Raw genomic sequence first — 27,436 nt, 5'->3', positions numbered from 1 at the left:
AACCAGATGGAACTGAAAAGGCTGTTTTCCAAAAGGTGGCTTTTCTGGTTCCACAACACAAAGGTTTAGAGCAGAGAGAAAAGCTTGATGGGAAGGCCAGGCATTCAGGAATGTCAGCATGTAACTGGGTGTGCGAAGAGAGAAACCGAGAGAGAGAGAGAGCAAAACAGAGGAGGGACAAAGAGTAGGAGAGGGAGTCATAAATGCAATAATTATAGTAAAGGCAGAAATAGACTTTACACTATTCTGGTCCCACAGGCTGCCAATGTAGCTAACAACACTGTTGTTCCACTGACAGAAAGAAAGGAGAGGAACCTTTTTCTCATCACCAATTTCTTATTTTTACTGGGTGCATTCTGAGGAATTCTATTTCAGCAGCGTTTTCTTTTCGTAGCTATGGATTTGCTCTTGGATTTTGGCTAATTATGACAAAGTTCTTTCAACCAGTTTCCTCGAGGTCAAGCAACATTTTACATTTTGACTTTTGTAAGAAAGGAATAAGAATCATTCACAATGTCTGTGACAGCCCTGTTCAGGGGCAAGTGGGGACAGAAGGCACAGGAAACCACCGAAAAACGTCGGGCAGGAGGTACGGCTCCACAAAGCCGTGAGGACGACGATGATGAGGACGACTCCAACACTGGTTTCAGCAGAGAGCCTATCCGCAGGAACTCACGTTTTTACCGATCAATGAGGAAGAAGAAGCTGGTCTCAACTGAGCAACCTGAAAGTAAGGAAACACTGTGACTTTGGGGAGCCAGTCAAATTAATTTACTGACTGGCATGTTCTGAAAACAATAGACTTTGTAGGCCATTTCTTTTACGATTGACATTATTCATTTTGAAAATTAAACAAAGGCTTGGCATTGCTATTATTCTTTTGTAGAAATCAACCTGAGAAACAAGTTCTGTCTGAATTGCACATAGTAGTAGCATCAGTTTTATTATTGCTTTATAACATGTATACTTTCCTCAGGTCAGCCTCTGACTTTATGATATCAAGCAAATATTAACCTTGGCCTGGTTAACACTCCTGATATGCTGTTGGGACTGCAAATTACTATCAGTGAAGATTTGATCTACTTTCTTTGTCCTTCCAGATCACAGATTTCTTATAGATTCCATAACCAAATGTATCCTGTACTTTAGACATTTCTCTGCGACACTGTGCAATGTTCACAGAGCCACAGCAAACACATCGACTAAAGTATTTGAGCTCAGACTTTGCCCGGCAGCTTAGGTGGTGATTAATTAATACATAACTTGGCAGTCAAAAAAGAAAACAATTTAGACATAAAATATTGAGGCTGAAAACACAAAAAAAAAGTTTGGTAACCAAATGGGAGGGCCAGGTTCACGTGGTAGAGTGGCCTTCCTCTGACCATCAGGTCGGAGTTCAGTCCCCAGACTCTCCAGGTAATGAAGTTCTTTTGCACAAGACAATAAACCTCATGTTGCCCTAGATTTGCTTATGTGTAAGATAAGATTAAGAGATGCTCTGATTATTGGTATCAATGGGTAAATGAGAAACATACTGAGACAAAGTTAAAAGGTGCTAGGTAAGTGTGCACTACTTATCATGATTTAAAAAATTTTAGAATCAGTCTGCAGCAGGCTTATGTCTGGAATTGACAAATTTGTCTTTTGCATTTTGTAAGGAAACCTCATAAGAGCGTTACTGCGATTGTATATCTAATAAATTTAGAACATATTGCACACTGACAAACAAAATGTTCTTACTGTTTTATGCGCTTACCAATTCTCACTGCAACGGTAGTAAATTCAGTGGCCATATTTACCCTAAGAAAAAAACACACACACACATATATATATATATATATAATATATCTACTATCCATTATAATTCGAGATTTTCTTAATGGCTTCATATTTATTTTTGGTCCTCCCACATTGCATTGCTATGTAGTGTTGTCTTATTTCATCTAATTCAAAGTTTTGCCTATGCAATTCAGAGCTCATTTCACAGGCAAAGACAAAACCCTTTGTGATGACTGGTTTGATTCAGACTCTCAGTATTAGATAGTATGAAGGAGTATGGGGTGTAAGGGCAAGAATGAATGTGAAGGTGACGTCATTGGTGGCTTGGAAGAAGGTGATTCAGGGTGGGTTCATTGACACAGCTGACTATAGCGCAAAGATGTTTCTTAAAACAGCGAAGACTGGAAGTAGATGAGAGTAGATTAATTTTGTTACCTCAGGGCACTTACATCCGATCCATTGTCGCATTCACTTCGGTTCCATCCAATTCAATTTATTGTTTATAGTATACATTGTAGGTCTACTAACAACCAAGAGGGCAGTATCTCTCTGTGTGTCCTGATGAAATGCATCATGTGTTAATCATGTGTGATGATTGACTGATCCTGCTGACTGACCAACAGAGTTATCATAAAGTTGATAAAACCTTTAGATAACTGATACTTGTGAACTATAGCTGTGTTTTAGTCATATGGTAGCAGTGTGGTATGAGCCGAGATTGACCTGTTCTAGTGCAGGGTAATTATGTAGCTTTGCTGGGTCTCATGAGCTGAACATTTAAAGGAACCATCCATACTCACACTTAACTTGGCACTTGGACCATATATGAAAGGTGGCCTACATTTTCACTGATGTGGAAGGAACTGAATTGCTGTTACTTTGGATCCTGACTTCTGCACACCAGTAGACGATAAGACATGTGGCATCACAAAATTGGCTCAAAGTCCTCATGATAAAGGAAAGTACTTCCTTCTTGGCTTTTATGTTGGTATTTCATACTTTCCTGGTGTACTTCAGGTCTTATTTCACAGCACTTGCCAGTTCTGTGTTTACTCGTGACATCACTGAACATCAACTTAATAATAGGATGAAAACTCAAACTGGACCCCACTGAAGTGAACTCAATCATTTTTCACTTCTCTTTGTCAATAATTGTTTGTTAGTTTCCTACGTTTCTACATTCTGGCTTAGCTTTTGTTAAGTAGATGATGACACAGTGTCATATGTCACGTGTTGTTGTTTATCTGAGTTTGCATTAACCTACATGATAAACAACCTGATAAAGAACAGATTCTTTTTTTATTATGTCCAAATACATAAAGCCTTAGACTTGACAGTGGATCTGCTTTGTTTTTCACATGTCTGTAAGTCAATAATTGGAGAGAACATTTTGATCAGAAATATTTTTTATTGAATGTTTAATTAAAGCAAACTTAAATGTCTGTGACGCATACCCTGCCAGTAAGGGCAGATCTGAGTCGCCACTTGGCCACTTTCATGAATTTTAGAATGAAAATTGCTTATTGTGCCTTATTTGCATAACTCCCCAAACATTTTTGTTTTCCAGATCAGTTGATGTTCTTTTAAACTTTTGAATTGCATTATTTCTCTACCTCCCTTTGTGAGTGTATCTGTGTAAAAAGCACTCAGACTTGTGCATTTCTTTTTTCTTTTCTTCAGAGTGTGCATTATTAGTGGGAGTTTAATCACTGAAGGTGATTTTCTGTATTTTGTAGGCTGTCTAAAGACCCACAAAAATTAGGATTGTTCCATTTTTGGACAATAGTTTTACCATAAAATGAATTTTCACAGAGGAAACTCTTCCACTACAGTCCATGCGAAACCATTCAAAACCAATGTTGAATGGACATGCTGCTGTTGATCATAAGTTACTGTTACAAATGGAATTATTAAGTCATTCCTGATGTACTATTACAAATCTGTGCTATGAGATGACTGAGGTGTACTGGCTGAAGTGAAAAGCTATCCTAACTCAGTCGATCAGAGATGTTTTGTTTTTTTAGTACTACAAGCCTGACATTTGGTATTAAAAATATTTTAGACACTGGTCCCTGGGTGGAAGGCTTCCAAAGGAGGACTGTGTTGTGTATGTGAGGGTATGAATGTATGCCTTTAATAAGGCAGCAATAACTGCTGTATTCATTTTTTTTCTCTCTTCACTGGCGTACATAACTATCATCAACATTTGACTGTTTCTCTCTCTCCACTGCTCCCCAGATTCTACTATCTCCGGCTTAGACCACAGTCCCTCCAATAGTGCAGGAGTTTCCTCCACTTATGTTCCCTCAGCCCAGAAATCACCTTTGTTACCAGGGACTAAACGGTGAGTCTGCATGCCTACATCGCCCAACCCTTTTACTGAATACAAACACACCCATAAAACAAACAAGCACATACAGTACAATCCTTGTTTAAACACATTACACACTTTTGTCATACGTCAGTAATTAGCACACTAACATGTCTTGTCTCTCTTAAGAGTAATTTCTTGTCAGAAAAACAACAATCTCATATGACTGCGACCACAAGAAGTAGAATGCCAGAGGTTCAAGAACCAGTGCTGTGATAAACTTACTTATCTGCAGCTTGAGGTTACAAAAGATGAGTTAAATGTGAAAGCATTCTTTGTCAAAGTCACTGTTTCCCTTTTTATCTAAAACAAAACTGTTATAAGAATGTTGACTTTTGCACTGTTTCTAATAAAAGCTTTAAAACAAGCCTTAAAACAAAGGGAAACTATTTAAATGCTGACAGTGCACTAGTTTTTCAGAATATAAAACCACAACAAGGGAATTTTCTTTGGAAATGTGTCTGTTTGCTTTTATCACTTTACAGTCTTGCACTAGCAATATTATTACAAGGAATTAAGAGGGGGGAAATACAGAAAGTACAATAGAACAAGCTATTTGACTAAATTTAGCTGTGGATACCAGCAGTGAGGCATGGTCTCACAGTTGAAATATCGAATATAACATGCAATATAAGCAATCCTCCACTATGATCCATAGTTGTGATAGTGAACAAAAGAGCAATGAGCTGCCCCCTGCTGAGCACTCAGTGAGCACCAGTTGAATAACTGACTCAAAGCATGCACAGAGCTTACTTGAAATGTCTTTTTTGGGGGGTGAGGGGGTCTTTGTTTTCCTTCATTGTGTTCTACTTGCCAGATATTAGGCAGAAAATGTGATACAAAACAGGCAACATCCAACGAGGCATGCTGGTCTTAGCACAAAATATGGTACAAAAACGTTAAAATGGCCTCTAAAAATACCCAAATTGCTCTGTGCAACCTCTTTGAAATGAAAATACACTATAATATATTAGATACTGAAATAAAACCATTAAAGAAAAAAATAAAAACACAAATGAATAATTTTGATAGGAAAAATTATGTTATATTTTCAGTACCATCTGCATGCTTATACAGAATATTAACACAAAATTCAAGTTGAACATACAAGTGATTTTTTTCTAAGTGGGGTTGTGTGTAGTGCTGTGCAGTCAGAAGTCATGTTTCCATCCAAAAGTGATTCGAATCATCAGGAAATGCGCACTACGTCAGACTTGATGCGAACACAGCTGTTTCAATCTCTTTCGAATCAACCAAAACCCGGCGCTGGCGAGCGTATTTTCATTTGTGCAAATCAGGGGATCTTACGTCGAATTATGACGTTTCCATCATAATTTTCCGATGCGATACTTCTCAATGCTGATGGAAACGCACCTATTGTTGTGCTGTAATGTGTAAGTCAAGCTATAATGTGTAAGTCATCCACAGTATGCATTCCACTGACACTGAAACTTGTTGGCACAGAGATATGTACCTGAACAGATATATTGACCTATGCCCACTGTTGGATAGTACACTTTAACATATCCTTAACATATCACTGAAGCCACTCCTTAACCTGATCTCATGAATTTTTTAACTTTTGTTAACAACTGAAACCCATTCATGCTTGCAGTTCATTAGTAAAATGATTGCTATTGTGTCCCCATGGTAATCATGGTAAAAGGTTCACAAATAGGAAATGCGGTAGCAAAAAATATGGACAATAATAATAATAATAATATTTTAAACACCTGGCTAGGTGGGTCAAACTCAAGTGCACTACACAAACACAAGTTCTTCTTCTTATTATTATTAATAATCACACTCATAGTGTAAATAGGGCTGCATTTTTTTCAAACCAAATAAGAGCACTTAAATTTTACAAATGCAAACTGCACATATGACATATTCTGGACACCTTCATGCTGTGGACAAAGATTCTATAATATTATAGTACTAGGTTGTATTGTTAAATTATGCAACTCAAATTCTTGAGGCAGGAATGCCATGCCGCAATCCACCCGATTGGCTGCAGAATGAGAGAGTGACTGCACGGCAATGATAAATTTGCAGTAGTATATCTGTTAATTACAGCTGTCTCTGCTGAAAGTTGAAACATTAGGTGGGTGCTGGCGGTGATACTAAACTCTGCATCAGCATTATTCCATGCAGTAGTCAATCTGCAAAGCACCCATCGAGCAGCAAGTCCAGGGGCCTCATGTACAAAGGGTGCGTACTCACAAAAAAGTGGCGTACACACTTTTTCACGTCAACGATCAGATGTATCAAGTGCGAAATGAAGGCAAAAATGTGCAGTGCCTCACGCCAACTTCAGGGCTGTCGTCTGCACTTTATTACAGCTGTTGTTTCTTTGGCGACACTTAGAGGTGATGTTGGGAAACTGTTACAATAAATTAATGTGAACACAATTTGTCCTCAGACTGAGTGATGTGCACATTTGAGACAGATGAACAATTAACACTGATGAACAATTAACACACCCATGTGTCTGCAATTACACGAGTGGATATAAAAGCATGCACAAAGTGTTGTAATGCATACCATTAAAAACAATGACTGCTTTAGCGGTATTGGAAGATATTGTAAATGGTGCAATTGGAAGAAAGCGTGTGTTCAGAGACTGAGAGGATTTGACATGATGACAACTGGCTCATCAGCCGCTTTGAGGGCAATCCTCCTGAAACTGTGCGCAGAGCTGCGGCCGGCGTTGGAGCGCAACACAATGAGGAGCCATACGCTGCTTGTGCCACAGGTGATGTGCACACTGGGGTTTAAGCAACCGGGGCATTCCAGAGGGAGCTAGCCAACCGATTGGGACTGTGCTAGTCGACCCTGAGCCGAGCCATGCCAGCTAAGTGGGATGGAATTATCAGGTATATCAAATTCAGGCCAACAAATTCAGGCGCAATTTGAAGCGAGAGCCGGTTTTCCTATTGTAATCGGAGCTATCGACTGCACACACAGTGATATAAAAGCCCATCACATGATGGATTTATATATCAACAGGAAACATTTTCATTCCATCAATGTACAGATAGTTTGTGATGCATTAATGCTTTGTGGGGGTGGCCTGGTTCATACATTTAGTTACAGAATTGTTGAGAACAGACTACAAGCTGGCACTGTGCGTGATGGGTAGCTTCTTGGTGAGTAACTTTATTTGCGTAATTGTCCTGATATTATTCCCCGTGACGTGCATGTGCGCCCCCAATTTCTATCCCATCTTCACAGCAGCATAGTTGGTGGTTAAAGTTAGTAACTTGCTGTTTTTTGCTGGTTAAACTACAGATTAAGATCTTTCTATCAAAGCCCCTAATCGTCTCTGTGTGCAAATGTCAATAACCCCGCGCGTAAAGTGTGAAATGTCTTAATCAGCCTCACCTTTTCCCTGGCGCACTTCTGCTCTAGGTTACTGTATGAACACGTTTGTTGTGAGTTACACAAATACATAGATATTTACCTCGGGGTTAATCAGAGTCACCCACACTCCTACACCCACCACCCCTGAGAGAGCAGTGTCACCCATAGTTGTGGCGACTCTCTGTTCAAACAAATCGCAGGTGCACGGCTCATTTAAATATGATTTGCATATTTAAGTAGGGGCGTGGACAGGGAGGAGTCGGGTACTCCAACATGTGCGCTCAATTCTGCGTTGATTGGGATGAACAAACGAAATGTGCTTGAATGCGCACACATTGATACATCCGGATATTTTTGTACGTTGGCATTTTTGTTTGAGCGTACGCCATGTTTCAGTAGGAAATCCATGCAAGTCTTTGTACATGAGGCCCCAGGTCTCTTAATATAGCAGCCCTCGAACCTCCACAGAAATTGTTAAATTCTATCCCCTGATCATGAATTTGATTCTCTGAGCTTCAGGGTAGCCCCTCCAACATTTGCAATGCTTCAGCTCAACTTTGCTCCTCACGAATTAATCCAGCTCATCTACTCATTATTCCTTGCCAATATATGTAAGCAGACATATTTCAGAATTTTTGTGATTAGTGCGGAAGAAGCAGCTAGTTTTCACATAAAAAGCCAGTTGGCACGGTTGGCAAATCAAAACGATGGCTCCACAATAACCAGATTCGTGCTTGCTGCAGGAGCTGCTCGCTTTGGAAGTCTGCAGGCCAAATAGGCCAGGGAACCAGACAAGCTTCTGAAGCTTAGCCGTGCTCCTGTTGTGTGCCACACTGGGAGTGCCAGGCTCGCAGCTTTGAATTGATGAGAGCAGAGAAAGTGAATACGTCACCATTAGGATACTTACATGTGCATACAACCTGCTATGTTTCCTTTGGCTTTCATAAGAACTGCTCTCTTGTTCAAATATGTATGGATGAATTTATTTATTTTGACTGAGTTTTATTGGACTTACAGTCATAACAAATTGGCTGTATAAATGTATGGCTACACCAATATTAGAACCAGTCATTGCTTAGTAGACAGGGAATGTAGGCAGGCGAAGAAATGGGTTGGGGCATAACTTTGGTTTTCACTAACTGGGTTACAGTTAGTGAAAACACAATATACAGGCATAAATGCCTCATACCAACTGTCAAGCACAGTGGTGAAGGGGTTGTGATTTTGATTTGTTCTGCAGATGAACGAACTGTGCACCTTAAAGTCTTTGAGTCAACCACCAAGTCCTCTGTACCAAAGATCTCTAGATATATAGAGTCAAATTTCTCTGAGAACACAAGCTTGACTGAAATTTACCCACGCAATAGGACAACGATAAACGACAAATCTACTACAGAATGACTGACAAAGAATAACAGCGTTGCAATGGTCCTTAACTTGATAGAAACTCTGTTTGCACACTCAAATATTGACAGACCTCAGGTGCTAAAATTCCGTGACAACAATGTCAGAGACAGATAATAATTACTGCAGTGAAAGATTACTTTAAGGTGTTGATGCTAAAGGTGGTTCTACACCCTATTGAAAAATAAGGTGTAGAACTACTTAGTTTTACCCACTATTTCTGCCTTTTGGCTTAGTATTCTAATATAAATTATTAACAAAATGTCACATGTTGATGTTCATCCTAAGAACTAGTAAAGATCTGATTTTTTTTAATAGTGTATTGTTATATAAAGTCTTGGAATTGAACGTGGGTGCATTTCTTTTTCTTAGGTTAACATACTCATAGGTTTGAATGATTTTGTTTTCCAGGTGGAAAATAAAATTTAGTTTTAAGGTGTTTTTTTTGTTTGTTTGTTTTTCATGATAGATCTTGCCCCCAGAATTTGCCACGGCTCCACCATTCCAGAGCTTTGTTGCCAAGCAATGGTGAGGCCGGTAGCAGATATGCTTTTAACAACAGGGATGCTATGGATAGAAGAGGAGTGGGAGGAGGGATGAGTGTGGACATATCAGCTGCCTCCAACAGTCAGCATAAAGATTTCACAACTAACATGATCACTTACCGGACTCACAGCATTTATAGCGAAGAAATGAATAAGCTCTCAGAGCAAACGGCAGCAGCTTGCACTTTACAGGAGATTGAAGGAAAAACAATGGACTCACAACAGCCAAGTTCTGACGGAGCAGACAAGGATAACATCAACCTCAGGTCAGATCAAATTAAATTAGAGATAGAGAGGTTTGAGGCATAAAATTCAGAAAAGATGCTTTTATACTGTTTGAACTGTGAAATGGCTATCAAACACAAAACAAGCTAACTGAAATGTGTAATGTTATTTGTACTTCAACTTTTATGCAAAACAAATTGAGACAGTGAATTGGATATTGAAGTGACTGAGTAGGTGCTCATATGGATGCTTTTATATTATATATAGCCCATGCAAAAAGGCATCAAAATCAACAGTTAACTCTTTAAGCTGTGATGGGGATAGGCACTGATAATTCATATTTGTATTTTCTGTGCTCATTTGCATAATTAATTTAATTAATATATATACACACACTTGTCTGCACTAACATGTATGTTCTCTATTTTCCTTTCAGGTTGCAGAGCAATGGAGAACAATCCCAAGCCAAAAGCAGCAACCTCAAAATCATCAAAAACATACGTAAGTAGGTCAAAGGATAAATTATACCACCCACTTATCTATGGGTGGAATAATTTATCTGTGGGTGGATGTGGTATGGTGGTATAGCTGTAGAGTAGAGTAGAAGTCTTTATTGTCACTATACAAGTACAGTGAGACATTGGTAGGAGCAAACCAAAAGATGTGCAGAGTAGTAGTTAAATAGGGTTATAAAGATTATAAAAATGTACAACAAATATGTACAACTAATATATAAATCAAATATACAAACATACCTAAATATTTACAATCACAAAGTGCAAGGAATAAATAAAGTATCAGGAGCAGGTGAAAGAGGTAATACAGTTAATTAATTGCATGCTGGGGTGTGTGCTAAGAGTAGTGGGTGCAGTAAGTCCTGGAGTTGAGAGGAGGACAGGGGGTGCAGTGAGTACAGAAGTCTGATGGAGGTGGGGTAAAAAACGTTCTTGAGCTGTGTTGTGCGGGTGAGTAGAGTCCTGTAGCGCTTCCCAGATGGTAATAGTGTAAAGAACCTGTGTTCTGGGTGAGTGTTGTCCTTGACAATGTTCTTTACTCTGTGTGCGTACCGGGTGTAATGGATCTCCTCTAATGTTTGGAGATGGGTACCGATGATCCACTGGCCAGACCTGATGATGTGTTGGAGGGCCTTCTTATTGTCTGAAGTGTAGCTAGGGAACCCTGCTGTTATGCAGTACGTGACTCCATGGTACACCTGTAGAAATGTATCAGCACTTTTTGCGGTAGCTGAGCCTTCTTTAGGGTCCTCAGAAATTGGAGCCTCTGAACACCCTTTTCGGCCACATACTTTGTTATGTACACTCAAGAACCTGAATCTCTGGGCTACTTCCACAATCTCTCTCCCAGTGTTGATTGGTTGGTGGTCCCCTTGTCTCCGCCGTCTGAAGTCCAGTGTCACCTCCTTTGTCTTCCTGGAGTTTAGGGCTAGATAGTTATCATGGCTCCAGCGTTCCAGATTCCTCACCTCCTCCCTATAGGCTCTCTAATTGCTGTTAGAGATCAGACCTATCACAGTAGTGTTATCTGCGAATTTCACCATGATCTTGGTATTGCGCGTGGGTACATAGTCTTGTGTGAAAAGGGAGTATAGGAGGAGTGTTAAAGGCAGAGCTGTGATCAATGAATAACCTCTGCACATAGCTGTTTGATTCCTCCAGGTGTGATAGGGCAGTGTGGAGGCCCGGTGAGATGGCATCCTCAGTTGACCTGTTTGCCTTGTATGCAAATTGGGGTTGGTCTAGGGAGGGGAGGCGTTAGCTTTGATGTGTGCATGGACCAGATGCTCAAAGCACTTCATTACAATGGGCATGAGGGCATCTGGATGATAGTCATTGAGGGATTTGATGGCTGCTTGCTTCGAGACAGGAACAATGGTGCTGGATTTCAAGCACATTGGGACTTTGGCTTGTTCCAGGGAGATGTTGAACAGGCTAGTGAAGATTGCAGTGTTTCAGAACCCGCCCAGAGATGCCGCCCAGGTGCCTTACGGGGGTTGATGTTGCTGAGGGCCTGTCTCACCTCATGTTCACTGAGCACTAAGCCATGTGATCAGGTCTCCAGCAGTTTAGTGTGGTGGTGATGGGTGCCCTTGTTGAAACATGCAAAGAATTGGTTTAGGTCATCAGGGAGGGTTGAGTTGGATGAGCTGGACTGACAAGAGTAGTTGCTTTTATAGTCTGTGATTGATTTAATGCCTTACCACATGCATCTGGGGTCAGAGTTGTCAAAGTGCTGCTCTATCTTTGCTTTGTAAGAGTGCTTAGGTTCCCTGAAGTCTCTCTTCAGGTGGGTCCTTGCAGTTGAGGAGACTGAATCACCTGTGTGGAATGCATTGTCATTCAATGTCAGCAGGCTTTGGATTTCCCTGTTCATCCAAGGTTTGGAAAAGTACAGATGTACTTATGGGCAGAGGTGCTGATTTGTGTTTCTGCTGGTGGGTGCTCAACATACTTGCACGACTCGTTGCTATTTTGACATGTGCACGCCCACACACACACACACACACACACACACGCTCTCTTTCACAAACACACACGGTCTACACTCTGCGGATGCATACGAGTCAATGTAACACAAAAGGCTCTGATGAAGATAAAGGATCAACAATCCAACAGTGCAAACCTCACAAAATACTTTGTTTTTTGCAGCATCGTAGTCTATCCATGGGTATTTACCTTTCCAGTTAGCTTGAAAAGTCTGACCTTTTTCCTGCCTAACATCTGCACTGCTACTGTCCTTAGTCGTTGACACGGTAGGGTCCGTGAATATTTTTGGTATTTTTGTGACAAATTTGTCCATTTTGTTGGCTAAATCAACCACTATGTTAGTTTAACAGCAAGTTGCCGTCCAGCTTTTTTGGCGGTTTATCTGACATCACAACGTAACGCAGTAATAGGCAGCGGAGTGGTCATTAGCAAATCAAGGACAAGTGTAGGCTGCCTGGCACATGTGGGTACTCGGGAATCTCTGTGGGTGCTCCTGCCCCGAAGCACCTATGGAATCAGCGCCTATGCTTATGGGAAGTGGCATTGTCCTCACAGAAGATAGTTCAGTGGTTATCTTTTGCCACTGTGACAAATTTGCAACAATCTATTTGTTGGTGTCCCAGAATGTTTTAATTTGTGGTTGTACGATGGGGAAAATGCTGCCAAGTGCTATCAAAGCAGGGGGTTCTTTTTCTACCTTCAGTAATCTCTTGAAGACTCATCTCTTTAACATCTATTTGACACCTTAAAATGCCTAACCTGTTCTTACTTTGCACTTTTGTACTTTCTCTATTTGTACTTCGTCCATTAAATGTATTTAAAAAGATTATGCACATAACCAGTAGGCAAAGGTTTTTTGGTCTACTTAAGATATGTATCTTACAAATCCTTGTTTATTCATGTTGTGTTTGCAACACACATGCAAACAGATTTGAGACATTAGCTTAAGTGCCTCTCTCAGGTGATATTTTCCTGAACTGACAGACTGATAGAGTAGCCAAATCCCTGTGCTCACAGAAAATGGTTTAGGGATCAGTCAAGCAGTTTACCTACACCAGTATTAAAATGATAAGATCAAGAATACCTAAAATCGAGAAATCCAACAGTACAGTACAGACATACTTACAGTCTTATCTGCCTGTGCATTTTTGTTCTGTACGTGTGTCTTTCACTCTCTCTTATGTAATTCTACGCCCACCAAAGCAATCTGTGGTATATGACTGTGGAAGATTATGCAACGGCCCCCCCCTTTGTTCAAAGTCACTTCATACATTTGCAAACTTTCACCCACCTAGTGAGAGATATAATATCTCTCCATAATAGCTCTTTCACCTCTTCACTTTCTGCATCACAGCAGAGAATTTATATCCTATCCTCTTAAAGGCTAACATCTGTTCTTCTGACTTAGCTAGCATTTATTGCCACACAATGTTTTGTTTGTTATGTTTACATTAAAAGTATGTTCAATATTAACATGCCTCAAATACAACATTGGCAACCTGATTAACTGCTGCAGCCAATCCCCTTTCCTTTTTTTCCATTTTATGTTAGCATTGTGTATGGAGGACCCAAAGTGCGGAATCTGCAGTTAAATGAAGCCCAAAAAACATATATCCAAACAGTAAATAAGATCTGGATCCAGAAAACGTTGAGGGTCGAAGCAGATGAGCTACACGTGATTAAGAATGAGGAGAAGAGTGAGGATAGCAACCCGGGAATTCAGATAAATGGGGGAAATATTTAATCCTGTATACAGACTGAAAAACCAAACCCAAACCACAAACCACATGACATCTCCAGTGTATAAAAGTCTTAGTTTTAGTTAGTTTAGTTAGTTTGTTTATACAGCCTGGGAACACATGCCTGATTTTGTCAGGAGGTCACGTGAGATATTACTATAAATCCAGGTAATGTAAGGTACATTTTATTTAGATAGCACCTTTGGCACTTAAATAGCAATTCATTACAAATTGCTTTAGATAAAACACAATGAGAAAACATAAAAACAAAAAGAAAGGTGGCAACATAGCAAGAAACACAGCAGAAAACAATGCAGAATGAAAGAAGAGATGAGTATTCAGTTGTGATTTAAAGCACCCAAAGAGAGCTTGCCAACCTCACTCACAAATGAATCAAGTAGACTCCTGGAGGTGTACGCATGGAAAATAGTGTCCAGCAGTTATGGGCAGAAAGTGGTAGAAGAAAAAAAAACAAGACAAATGTACGATGGTTCAGACTGTGTTGGAAAGGCTTGATGCAAAAGATGCAACATTATGCCTACCTAAGGACCAGGTTATGTTAGGTGATTAGTTATTTGAAAATACAGTAATCTGACCTAAAAAGTTCACACATTATGTATGTTTTAAACCATAAGCTTGAGCTCAACTTTCATGTTTGATTCAACAGGGCTAAGTGTCTGTTCATGTGATGGTATTGGACTAGTAGTTCAGTATATATATGTAAATCAACAGATTTACATATATATGTATTTGTCCTGTCTTCATTGTCTTTTAATAGAATGACATTATTAATCCAGTGGTTGTAGTCATATTTGCAGGTCAATTTGGACCAAAGCCCCCGTCCAACATATATGGGGAATCAGTCTTTCTTTTAGTGCGGTACAAAATTTAATTTTTTTCATCTACCATATAGTGAACTATAAACTTGTCACACCAAAAGTAGACAGAAGTAAACTGAAGCTGCACACTACATCAAGCCAGACCAAGCCAACTCACTTTTATTTATTAAGCACTTTAAAAACAGCAGGTACTGACCAAAGTGCTGAACACTAAGAAAACATAAAAACATTAAAAGACAGTATAAACACAATAAAACAGTACTAAAAAGGACAAAAATAAGATCAACATGAGTAGAAAAAGGCTGTTATAACCTACGCCCGGCAGCCAGGAGCTGACAGTGTGCTAATGTTAGTTACTAGTCACTAGCTGAGGAGCTTTCTTAAATAATGAAATAACACTCTCATTGTCTCAACCACAATGTTATCAGTGTTTTTTCTGCCAGAGATGCAGGACCGAAGAAGCTATTCGTCTTACAGGCAGGGTGTGATTTGTGAAAAAACATGGGGGGGGGGGGATCATTCTAGCTGTTCATTCTAAACAGTAAGCAAGCATATTATATGATATTATATGATATGTTGAAATACAAATGTTTTTAAATATTTCAGTGTTCGCTACAATGATGGGTCCAAAGTGACTCGATGTTTTGACATACTTAATTGCTCTTTGTGAATACTAATTTATTTTTAGTATATCAAGGATAATTATATAGATAGCACTGCCGTCAGTGCTTGTGTAGGTGGGTAAGTCATAACATTAAAACTACATAGAGTTTGCATACAGGTAAGTAAAACTGCTCATCTCGTAACAATGCAGTGTTACAATTTGGTTGTTAGTCTAACACTTGTCAGATATCTAAAAGCTTTTGTTAACCAGATGGCATGAGGAGGGCCTGCTCGTTATTATGCTGGTCATCATGTTATGGCTGATCTGTGTATCTTCACATAGTTTTTTGCTGCTGTATTAAGCTTAGATATTGTAAATGTAAGTTTTCAAACTAACTGTAATCAAGAAACTAATGGACAATGGTTGTCTCTTTACCCTTTAGCTTTTTTGTACCAGGAATACCGGAACACTTCCAAACAGCAGGAGATCGAGCAACGGCGGCAACGTGAGAACCTTTATCCTGGACATAGGACGGGAACTGTGGTCGCAGAGTGTGGTGTAATGTCCCCACCAGCATTACAACTTCAGCTGAGGAACAGTGCTCAATCATTAAGTTTGTGGCAGAACCTGGAAGCAGTACAAGCCAGTGGCCTTCTCACCCAGTTATCACAAAATGAAATCATAATGCAAGAGGTGAGCAATTTCATGAGTCTGAAGGAGCATGACGATGAATGTTATTCTCTTCACCTGTCAGTGTTTCTCATGTTGTGTCTGGTCAGTATACTTCCCAGCTGTGGATCTCAAACTCAGCACAGCAAATAGAACAACACAAAGAAAAAGGACTTAACAACATTGGTACTTGGCACACGCTCAATTCTCAAAACACGTATAGATTCTTCAACCTGAAAAAATATTTCTGAACCCTAATCTATTAACAGCATGTGCTGAATAATAGGATTTTTTGTGAGACATCAGTGCAGACCTCTACATAAAGAAAACTACTCAAAAACCTCATAAAAGTTACCTGTGCTATGACTAAATTTTGTTCAAATAAGGAATCCTAAAAGAAGATAAAGTGTTTAAAGGTCAGGTACACTGACCTTTCTGACAGTCTCAGGCCATGTTGCTGAAGAACTGCTTCTTATCTCCCCACTGTCAGTTGGGATTCTGAACCTAATTTCTATTTCCAGAACAAGATGAGGTTTTTCTATATTGCAGTTTGTTATATCATCATTTGTCTCACTAACTCGGTTAGTTACTACTAGGTATGTTAAATAAATATAAACTGGCAAACACACACTTCCTCTTTTCTGTCTCTCCTCTTTTTCAGCTCATATCGTATTGTATCGTATCCTTTATTATTCCTTTATATATGTTATTATTTTTATCATAGTTGACGATAACTGGAAGAAGGACCAAACAAATAGAACTGCATACAAATAGAACCACCTGCTATTACTTGATCAAAGTCCCACACTTAGGTCATTTTATGACTGAGCCAAAACCATTAGTTGATGAGGAAATGAAAAGTAACTGGCTACTCAAAAAAAATCGAAAGATGAATTTATATTATTATGCACTGTATACAGGCTCATACAAACTTTAATGTTAACATTACTTATAATGAAAAAAAAATGCCATTATTTCCATCTATTTCAATCAATTGTGGATAATTTTCTGAGTCAAAATCAGTGAAGTGAAAATGCACATTTAGGGAGCTTTAATCACACGTGAAGCGTGGCATCAGTGTGATTTTATCAACCGCTCAGTGAAAGTGTTGATGGGGCCAAATGTTTTGCTTTTCTCTCTAGGCCATGTTTGAGCTTATTACCTCAGAAGCATCCTACTACAAGAGTTTGGAAATTCTGGAGGCACACTTCCTGCGCAACCCTGAATTATTCAACACACTCAGCCAATCCGACATGCATTTCCTGTTCTCCAACATTGAGGAAGTCATGAAAGTCAGTGAAAGGTAGGACAAGGGCCAACTTCATTTTAAGCAGTGTGCCACTGGAATCTACATTTCTACTGTAAAGTAGCAGCCCATCAGCTTTTGCTCTATCCTTGGATAATGGTCTGTTAACATTTTCAGATTCCTAATGGATCTTGAGCACCGCATTGAGAAGTCTATTCTGATTTCTGATGTGTGTGACATTGTTTATAACCACGCAGTAGAGGACTTCCGTGTCTTTATCAAATATGTCATTAACCAGGTGTACCAGGAGAAGAACTACAGACGCATTTTGTGAGTACCTTGTTTTATGAATAAATGCATTATAATGCAGATATGCTTCTCTGGCTTGGGTGTAAAGGCACTTTGAGGGGTCAACTAGACTAGAAAGCACTATATAAGTAGAGTCAATTTATAGTTTACCACTTCTCATACAGTATGCTGCACAAATGATTTCTTACTTTGAAAATGGTGATTTATCATTGTCTGAATCATTGTTCTGAATAGAATTTTGTACTGCCTGATTACAGAGAGAGAATACATGATTGGAGAGGAAGGGTTTTTGAATGTCACAGTGGCTTAGGGTTACCTTGGATACAAAACCAAAAGGTTTAGTTAGATAACACCCGGATTCCTGAAGCATCTTATTCTTTATGTCTTTATACTAAAGGTCAGTTTGTGTAATGAATAACACCTTTTCTAGTGAACTGTGATATATTAAAAGACAAAAGATTAAAAATCTAAAAGAATTATGATGTCTTTGGAAAGATATTGCGATGTAGTAAGGCATTGTCTTCACTGGATCATTTTCTCACATAGTACCAAGCTTTATCAACATCCACAAACTCTTGCTTCTGGTGGAATAAGGAGTCTAGCAGAAAAGAAAATACCATACTGGACACCCTGACTTCATCTGAATTTTCCTGATGTTTGCCACTCTGGGAGTGGGAGAACAGCAATTAGTTTTCAGTTAAAAGTTAATTGCCCTCATGATATCCGATGCATCTTCTTGATTGTGAAATTTAGCACATGGTGTGGATTCAGCTTTTCTCTGTGTTAGACTGTGATAAGACAGCTCAATCTTGACATTGACTGCTAATGTTCAGGTACCCCACAAATTCACAAACGTCCTCTTCTTACTCTGCCCTCCACGTCCTTACACATGTCCATTTAGCTCTTTCACCTTTTTTTTGGTAAATTATGAGCAATACTTCATCTGACAGGGATGATAGTCCTTCCCTCACAACTTTTACATCTGCTTTGACCAGATCAAATACCATACAGATTGCAATTATATTGTTTGCAATTTTGGTTTTTAGTTAATCTACTTCCTTTCATAGTAATTGGATGAAAGTATATTTGCCTTTTGTTAGTTTGATTGTCCTCCTAATTTTCAAATAGATTTAGCATTTTTAATATTTTAGTATTTTGTAACAGAGCATTCTGTTGTTTACAAGATGAACAATAGATGTAATGTGTTAAAATGACCTGTCAGCATCTTAGGAGTCATGCTCAGTCATGCTCTTATGTCCAACTGTCAGACCAACCTGCTTGGTTACCATAGTGACAAACACTGCCCCAGGTAATGGCGATGAAGCCACTGCTTTTGCAAATCTAAAGAGGAGCAGAAATAAGGTTCAAGACACCTCAGTTTGCCAACACTATTTATTTTTCTAACCTCAGCCAAGTGGCTCTATGCCTAAACCTAACAAAACACATACTGATCAAAAAAGTAAAAGCAATGTCCCTAAATCTGCTCAACCAACACCCATCGTGTCCTCCTCCTATGATGCTATTTGTGTGGTCCTTGAAAGTCTACTTTAGTGGAGCTTTGGAATCGGTGTGTTCACCACAACAAGGAAAGTCTTGTGTACCACACCCTGACAATGTGCACGTTCATCATGACAAAGCTGCTGCTTGACTTTCTGTTCGCATTGTTCCAGGATTTGCGCCAACAACTGATATTTCAACACAAAGTAATTGTCATGTTTATTTCACTTGTGACGTTGGGTTGAAAAAAAGGTAATGATAATTCTCCCGTGGCTCCCAATTTTGGTTAAAAAAATAAAAATAAAAAAGGATACAAGGTAAAGAGCTTAGAGATATTTTACTTAAATATCAGTCAACACAACCAGAGCGCAATGTTTATTTCTGGATGGATCAGACTAAACTACGAGCTTACGTAGTGTAGAAGTGTCTTTTTCTCTGTCATTGCAGTGAAAAGAAGATATAGTGTGTGCATTTGTATGACAGAGCTGTATGGTTATTATGTCTACCCAGAGAGGAAAACTTGGCATTTCGGGAGGCCATGGCTTCACTGGAAAGACATTCACGGGTCAGGGGCCTGTCTTTTACCTCTTTTCTCATCCTTCCTTTCCAGAGGATCACAAGGCTCAAGTTGCTTGTACAAGTGAGTGTGCCAGCCTGTGTTATAACTGAACAGATAGCCTACAGTGAATTGCTAAGATTTTGTGGCAAGTTTAGATAAGCATCCAAAAGTGTAAAAAGCTGTGGCAATAAACAATATTTTGGTGTCACTTTAGAAGCTTTTCATTGTTTTTTATTTGTTTCTCTTTGCAGAACATCTTGAAAAAAGCTGAGGAAAACTCAGAGAGGGAGGCAAATGCCATAAAAGCACATCAGCAACTGGAGCAGGTGAGCACCGATCAACTGGCTTGGTGTACCAGTCATGGTGTACTCTTTTGTATCGTGATCATTATGATGCCAAGTTTGCACTGATTGTTGATGAAAATCTTTTTGCCAACATGATTTTAGAAATCTTTAGAAGCATGTAAACAAATAGCTGAGCAACTTTAAGTTGTTCTGTTTCCTCAGGCTAGCGATGTTGTTGTGGAAAATTTGTGCCTAGTCTCAACCTTTTTATTTAATTTTGACATAGATTACTTAGATAACTTAGATTACACCTAAGTTTTACATTACATTTTACTCTAAGCCATTCATTGTCTAATGCAGAGACGTTAGTCTTTGTGTTCTTGAATGTCATTTAGTTTTAATGGGTCAGCCAGTGTTATTTCAAAATGGTCATTTTCAGCTACTTTCTTTACTTTTTAATTGTTTATTTATTCATGTATTTATTTATTTGTTAGTTTATTTTCCTTGGCAATATTTAAAAAAATATAATTTTCTTGTGGGGCTGAATTAAGTTAAAAAAATGAAATTCCCTTTAAATGATATGTATTCAAAGGTTATGAGGCTTAGGGTTTTAAATTCTATCTTCCTCAGATTGTAAAAGAGTGCAACGAAGGGGTGCGAAAAATGAGTCGCACGGAGGAGCTCATCAGCATTGAGAAAACACTGGAATTTAAATCCAAGGTAAACTAAGTTTTAATGTTTTGCATTTTCACCGATCTCTTTAGGACAAATGCAGCTCAGGAGGAATTAGATCTAACTGTCTTCTAATTATAGGGTGAGCTGTTTAATGACTTTTCCTGTGCATGTGAACATGGGCAATACAAAAAGGCCAGGTTAATGTCAATGTGTCTTTTTCCTCTTACATACTGAGACATAACTAAAGGAATTTCATAACATCATTTAAGACTTTTTCTAATCAAATATATCAAGAAGGCAATTTGTGATGTTAGCATGCTATGCTAAGGCAACACCAACTTTATGCATGGGGTCTGATGACATAACGATGAGCGTAAACCACAAATGATCGACAGGAGGTTGAAAACAAAAAACGGACTTTGTGGACCAATCACCTCATCTTATCCACTTGGTTAGAATTTTTTTACACATAAAGTGTTTACAACACGAGGCTATCATTAACTGATAATGTGGACCCAAAAATATTTCTTCTTCTATATTTTAGAAGAAGTAGGAATAAGCCGCTCTTTAAATCCTTGAAGGGGAGGTAGAGGTGGTGGAAGACTACAGATACCTGGGTGTTCACCAGGACGAGAGTAGAGCGTAACAGAGGCTGTTGACACGAGGGAGCACAGCGGACGCTGCTGCTCACAAATGTCAACACTAAAAAAAAAGCAAACGATATAAATAAAGCACAGTGGATTTTAGAAATGTAAGCAAATTCTCTTTATATCCCTAATGTTTCTTTTTTTCCTAGTCTGTGCCCATCATTTCACATTCTCGTTGGTTGCTAAAAAAGGGCGAGGTGCAGCTAATGACTGGACCAAAGAGTACCAAGACAATGCGAAGTCGTAAGCTCCACCAACCAGTCTACTTGTTCCTTTTTAACAATCTGCTACTGTTCACCAAGCGCAGGTAAGCATTTGGTAAAGTATTTTTTAATCTTCAGTAGTCACTTTGTAAGTCTTCTAGTCTAATGCAACAGTTGCACAGTAATCCTACCTTATTGTTCTCTTAAGCTGTTATCCCCACATGAACACAGGAGATTTCCAGGAAAAAATACAAACAATGTGCTCTGGACTTTGTTTCTGTTGCTGTGCACACTCGCACCTCACAGCGGGAGGCTTTCTGCTGGAGATGTGAGAGTGCGGGGGGGATTGCTGTCCAGAGGGCACGGAAAGCTGAACACAGTACAAACATTTTACTGTGGAAATAACTGTGAGAATACAACACACTGAGAATAACGAGTATGCGGGTCAGCAGAAAGGGCAAGCTCACACACACACACACACACACACACACACGCGCGCTCAATCACTCAGCTGGAACAAATTATGTAGAATATTAGCTGACATTAAATGTCCATTGTCTCATTCACTGATGTTTTACACAAGGGGCAAGGTGGAGTTTCTCCACAAGTAGTTTGGAGCAAATGTTGGGAACATTTGCATCATCACATGCCGCTGCTCCAGAACATCTCTACAACAGTGTAGGACTAGTGCACGTGTCATTTACATTTTGCAATGGGAATCTTAGTGGGATTGAAAATACATTTAATTTCAAGCTATAGGTTAGAAGTTTAATGCAAGAAACAATGACGAGGAGACGCGGCACAGATACTGTTACAGCTCAGCTTTCAGCTGTAACAAGGACACGAAAGAATGATTCCGAGTTCCTGTGCTGAAACACAGGAGTTTCAGCCTTAGAAGTTATTTTCTTCATGAAGGAAGGATTACTGTCTAACTATTGATTAGACTAGTTTTATACAGGTGTAAGAAATATCATCTGGAACCTGGAATAAGAAAAGCTGAAAAAAAAATAAAATAAATTTGAGTCTTGTAATAAAAACTGAGAAAGTTAATTCGGGCTATATTTTGTTAGCGGGGACAAGTTCCAAGTTCTTGACTCTTGCACACGGGCCATGTTAAGAACAGAAGATCTTGAAAACCAGGGTCAGCAGCTGGCCAATGTCTTCAATCTTAAGATGCTGGAGAACCAAGAGGATCGTACAATCATCTACATGATCAAGACCGCCAGCATGTGAGTATCTGAGCCATGACCAGCTAAGGATACCACTAAATCTTTGCAGAGCAGACTTTGTTTTCCTGACAAAACAAACTCTTGATGAGCTCACCTTTTGTTTTTCAGGACTCAAGGTTTAAGTTTTACAGCATATGTTGAATTCCCCAACAGGAACAGGGGTAAAAAAATAACATGGGTGCATTTTATTTCAAGAGAAAAAAACTAGTACACGTGAAACGACGCAAAGATCACAGCAGCTGCTTTGCACTTTGATTTAAGATGCAACCCAGTACTTTATGTAACCCTTTGTAATAAAGTTGCTAGTTACAGTAAGCTCTTATTTTCATTAAATCATTAAAACAAATAATTAGATTTAATTTTAATCATCTACTGCTGTCATGGATCTCATATAGTTATCTCAGCTATCTTGCCCTGCTGCCATAAATGCACAGATAGTTTACTGGTGATGATACTGATAGTTTAAATAAAAATGAAGTATTATTCCAAAGTCAAATCATCAAAGACCATATCTAATTAAGTTTTCTCTCAGTATTTCTAATATCCTTACACATTCTGTATCCTTACACTATCTTAAATTGTGTCCTTTTTTATTATTAGATATAACTAAAGACATGGAAATGTCCATACAAAGCACTAAATATAGCATTTAAATGCTATAAATCCCTACAGTTTAATCTAACTTTGCTCCTGAAAGTCACGATGCTGGTTATTGTGCTTCAGTTATGAAAAGAGTACATTTACGCAAGTACTGCACCTAAGTTAGATTTTGAGATCTAAATACTTTATTTTAGTATTTATTTTAAGCAACATTATACTCTATTCTGTACCACTCCACTACATTAAACACCAGGCTTTATTAATGTTGTGTGTTAATAGACACAGATTTGATGCAGAGGATAACATAAACTAAATTAAATCAGTAGCTTAGAACTTCTCTGGTTTCTGCTATCCTAACAAAGAAGTAGTTGGGGTTATATTTTAGAAGTTTTAATTATTAACAACACCACAAAATACTTTATTTGTTTCACCTACTAAACCTCTTAAACAGATTTATGTCACTAACTGATGAAACAAACCCAAATCCTTCCAAAAGTTAAAGATCTAGAACAGGGGTCGGGAACCTTTTTGACTAAGAGAGCCATGAAAGCAAAAAAATTGGAAATTTATTTCAATGAGAGCCATATAATATATTTTAGTATCTCAGTAGCTCTTGGCACGCTTTCTTTCTGCTGTCTCCTGCCGGGTATTCTGATGCAAAGGTAGCATGGCGCATGTCGAAGTGTCGCTTTACATTCGACCGTTTCATCGATGTAATTTTGTCTTTGCAAATTAGACACACCGCAGAATTTGGCGAATTCTTCAGTCCATTCGGCCTGAAATGTACGACACTCGTCATCTTTTTTTCTTCGTCGAAGGGTTAGCTTTGAACTAATGACCGAGCAGACTGATTCAAAAGGGAGCGTTTACCTGTTTTACGCTGCAACGGCCAACGTAGTCCAGCATCATCCAATTAAAATAATGGACAATTGCTCCTGCAGCCCTGAACAGGACATGAAAAATCGATGGATGGATTAAAACAAGTGAGAATATTTTGTTTTATCTGCGAGCCAGATGCAATCATCAAAAGAGCCACACCTGGCTCGCGAGCCATAGGTTCCCGACCCCTGATCTAGAAGATTAAAGAAAATCCAAATACTGAAAACAGAACAGAATATTTCATTTCTTCTGTCTGTTCTCAATAATCACCCAGACGTACATGTGTATACAGCTGTATGTGCTGGAGTTCAGACTAGCTCCACTGTTCCAACAGAAAGACATGGCTTTCATACTGGTGTTCCTGATGCCATTTATAAAATGACATCAGCATTTATAAAACCATTACTTTTACCATCATTTTGCTGCTACTTACATACAAATGACAATTACAGCAACAAGATAATGTATGACTTAGCCTAAAATACATACAACTAAATAAACAATGGAATCATAATAATAATTCATTCTAAGAATTAAACAGAAATAAAAAGAAAAACTTGGGTTGAGTATTCATAAGACACCAGGGATAAAATGTGAAGACAGGCAGACATAGACATAGTTTAATATAAAGTATTAGAAAATTCAATGTGGACAGAATAAAACACAAGAACAACAAGTAAGGACTGTTGAAAACAATGAAAAAAACTAAACCTAGCAAGGAAAAAACAATCCATGGTTTTTTCCTGAATACACATACAAAACATCTTTTTTGAGTTTTGTTAATAAAACAAACATAAACATGTCTGTACTAAAGTGTGGGTTTGTTCTACATGGTAGTTACTTTACAAATGATATAAGAAAACATGACAAAGACATGGTGGAAGAATACAACACAGTAATATGGTATGAATTTGTTTAACTGAATACTAATAAATGAAATCAATGTCCCAGGAGTGATAAGCTGCGATGGATATGTGCACTCACGCCAAACAGGCGCACACGCTTCATGTCTACTAGTTCCCACCAGCCAGGTGAGAAAAGAAAATCCCAATACTGCATACAGTTCAAAGCATATGGAGACATGAACTCAAAACTATCTGTAATATTCATCAGACTCTCCACAGGTGCAGTGTATTCAGTCATACTCAGCTCAGGAGCCAGATGAGCTCTCGATTGAAATGGCTGATGTTATGAACCTCCTCGAGCGAACAAACGACGGTGAGTTCAGTAGAGGCACAAACAAAACAAAAAAAAGATTTTTCTACTAATAAAAAAAGTATTTACCATTGTCACGTTTTGGCTTATGCATTCTTATCCACATTTTTTCCATCTTGATGCCACAATTGGTCTTTTTGTGTTTGTATTTCAGGCTGGATGATGGCTGAAAGACTTCATGATGGTGAGAGGGGCTGGTTTCCTAGTCGACTCGTAGAAGAGATTCAAAGCAAGGAGGTCCGAGCTCAGAACCTGAGAGAGGCCTTTAGGATCCAACAAGCCCATGAAGGTGGAGTACGACCGCAAACTGGAGCCAGGATTGGTTTAAAGGCAGGAAGACGTACACCAAAGAGCCACAGCTCTTCCAGTTCTAAGACTGAACAAATGGAGGAGAACAGTGAATGAGTAACAATGCTGAATGACATCATTCACAAGTAAATGCACTCAGAGTAAAATAATTAAGGCAGATGTAATTAAATTCATCTTAAATTATATCTTACTATGTGCAATGGTTTTACAAAGCCCCATTTCTCATTGAGTCAATGACATTGTGCAAGCTATGTTATTTATCTTAGGCAAATGTGTACAGGATGATTTGTAGGTCCACACAGTGGGGTGTGTAACTCCTGCATGTGTTTGGGTAAGAACTACAAGAAACCAAAACCGTTTCTGCCAACATCCTTCAGAACATTTTAGAACTTGAGTTTATTGCTTTGTTAAATAGTTGCCAACACTGAATGTCAACACCATCTCCAAAGCACAAACGTTCATCTTTTAGGTTGCAATGGCAGCTCTACCAATCAATACACTGCACAAAAGGAACAAAGAAGCACTTGTACATAGACAAAGCATAAAGAAAGAAGGAAAGGATCTGCCTAAATTTGGCGGTCCATGCATACCACAAAATGTTTCAAACTGAGCAAAAACTAACGAGTAAAAACGGGAAAGAAATTGGAAAAAATGAATATTTTACTTATGTTTGTACCAGTATAGTTGATAATAAATTATACTGAGGTTGTCTGCTGTGCTTTGGTGTCACTTATCGTTTTACTGCTTCTGTCTTCTGCTGTTCTTTTGTCAGAATTGACGCACACAAAATCTGTTTACCTGAACCTATATTCAGTGAAGATATGCATCTACTCTGCCTCTGATCCCGATAATAAGAGTTAAACCAACCATGACCTTAACCGAGCAGTAAAACCCTGGCGCATCAGAGGGCCATCTACATGGGCTGTGCAAAGAGGATGGTGATTGCATGAATCAGTTAAAAAAATCCTTTTTTCAGTCATGGAATGTGTTGTGAGTAACAATTGTACTTGCACTGTAAATTATCTTTGTAAATTATAAACTGAGATGAGCTAAATTAACTTAATTGTAATTAAAAGATGATCAATATAGGAAAAAAACAACAACAAATGCATCTGTAGAGATTAGAAACCAAGACTTCTTGTTCTTATGCATGAGATGATCAACCGTTGTGCAATATATTAAAATGATTTTGTTTCAGATTTTGTTGTAGCCTCTTCATACAAGTTTTTATTCAGCTTATTCTGATCTGAATGAAATGCACTGAAATAAATGTACTGTGTATGTCGAACCAAAAACAAAAATCTGTTATTCTGGCTGGTAGAAAATGTGCTTGTCCAGTGAAAAGGTTTGTTTACCAGAAGTAAATGACAGAAAAATAGTGGGTAGTAGTTAGCCAAAGGCATTACACCAGATATATGAAATGACATCAGAGTAAAGCATCCTTAACCAATCCTTATACCCAAACATGTCCATGTCTTTTTTGGGCTCTTTTAAACTATTTCTATATTGGAAATTGAAAGTCATGCTGGACTTTTGATCTTTGCACCTTGTTTCTGTCTTTGTGGCTTTTCTTTGCAGTGTTTTGTGTCTTGCATGTATTGTCTTGTTGATTAGTGTTTTTTTTCTGTTCATTGAACTGACATGGCCACAATAATGTAATTATTTAAAATAAATATTGACTGACTGAGCTGAATTGGATTGGATTAATCCATGAAGGTAAATTATTTTGTTGCAGAACAAGC

The 27,436-nt window shown here is 38.6% G+C and overlaps 1 protein-coding gene across 4 annotated transcripts; it reads left to right on the top strand.

Annotated features, from left to right (window-relative positions):
• Nucleotides 1-71: 71 nt before the first annotated feature.
• ngef (neuronal guanine nucleotide exchange factor) lies at nucleotides 72-26,891 on the top strand. 4 transcript variants are annotated; one of them, XR_011917163.1, is made up of 15 exons: nucleotides 72-730; nucleotides 4,018-4,123; nucleotides 9,387-9,728; nucleotides 10,124-10,188; nucleotides 15,816-16,066; nucleotides 17,185-17,345; nucleotides 17,466-17,618; nucleotides 19,605-19,734; nucleotides 19,905-19,979; nucleotides 20,568-20,657; nucleotides 21,409-21,566; nucleotides 22,533-22,691; nucleotides 25,122-25,201; nucleotides 25,295-25,388; nucleotides 25,540-25,631. XR_011917163.1 is itself a non-coding variant. In XM_072393141.1 (15 exons), the coding sequence occupies exons 1-15, from the start codon at nucleotides 514-516 to the stop codon at nucleotides 25,788-25,790; spliced, it is 2,343 nt and encodes a 780-aa protein (XP_072249242.1). In that variant the 5' UTR covers nucleotides 78-513; the 3' UTR covers nucleotides 25,791-26,891. The 4 variants fall into 4 exon arrangements, 3 of the variants coding, with proteins under 3 accessions (XP_072249242.1, XP_072249244.1, XP_072249243.1); XM_072393141.1 differs by having other exon boundaries at nucleotides 78-730; nucleotides 25,284-25,388; nucleotides 25,540-26,891; XM_072393142.1 differs by having other exon boundaries at nucleotides 79-730; nucleotides 4,039-4,123; nucleotides 25,284-25,388; nucleotides 25,540-26,891.
• Nucleotides 26,892-27,436: the final 545 nt, after the last annotated feature.

The sequence above is a fragment of the Leuresthes tenuis genome, unplaced genomic scaffold, assembly GCF_036924035.1.
Source record: "Leuresthes tenuis unplaced genomic scaffold, fLeuTen1.0.hap1 SCAF_9, whole genome shotgun sequence".
NCBI classification, from domain to species: Eukaryota; Metazoa; Chordata; class Actinopteri; order Atheriniformes; family Atherinopsidae; genus Leuresthes; species Leuresthes tenuis.
This window is presented reverse-complemented; position numbering and strand designations above follow the sequence as displayed.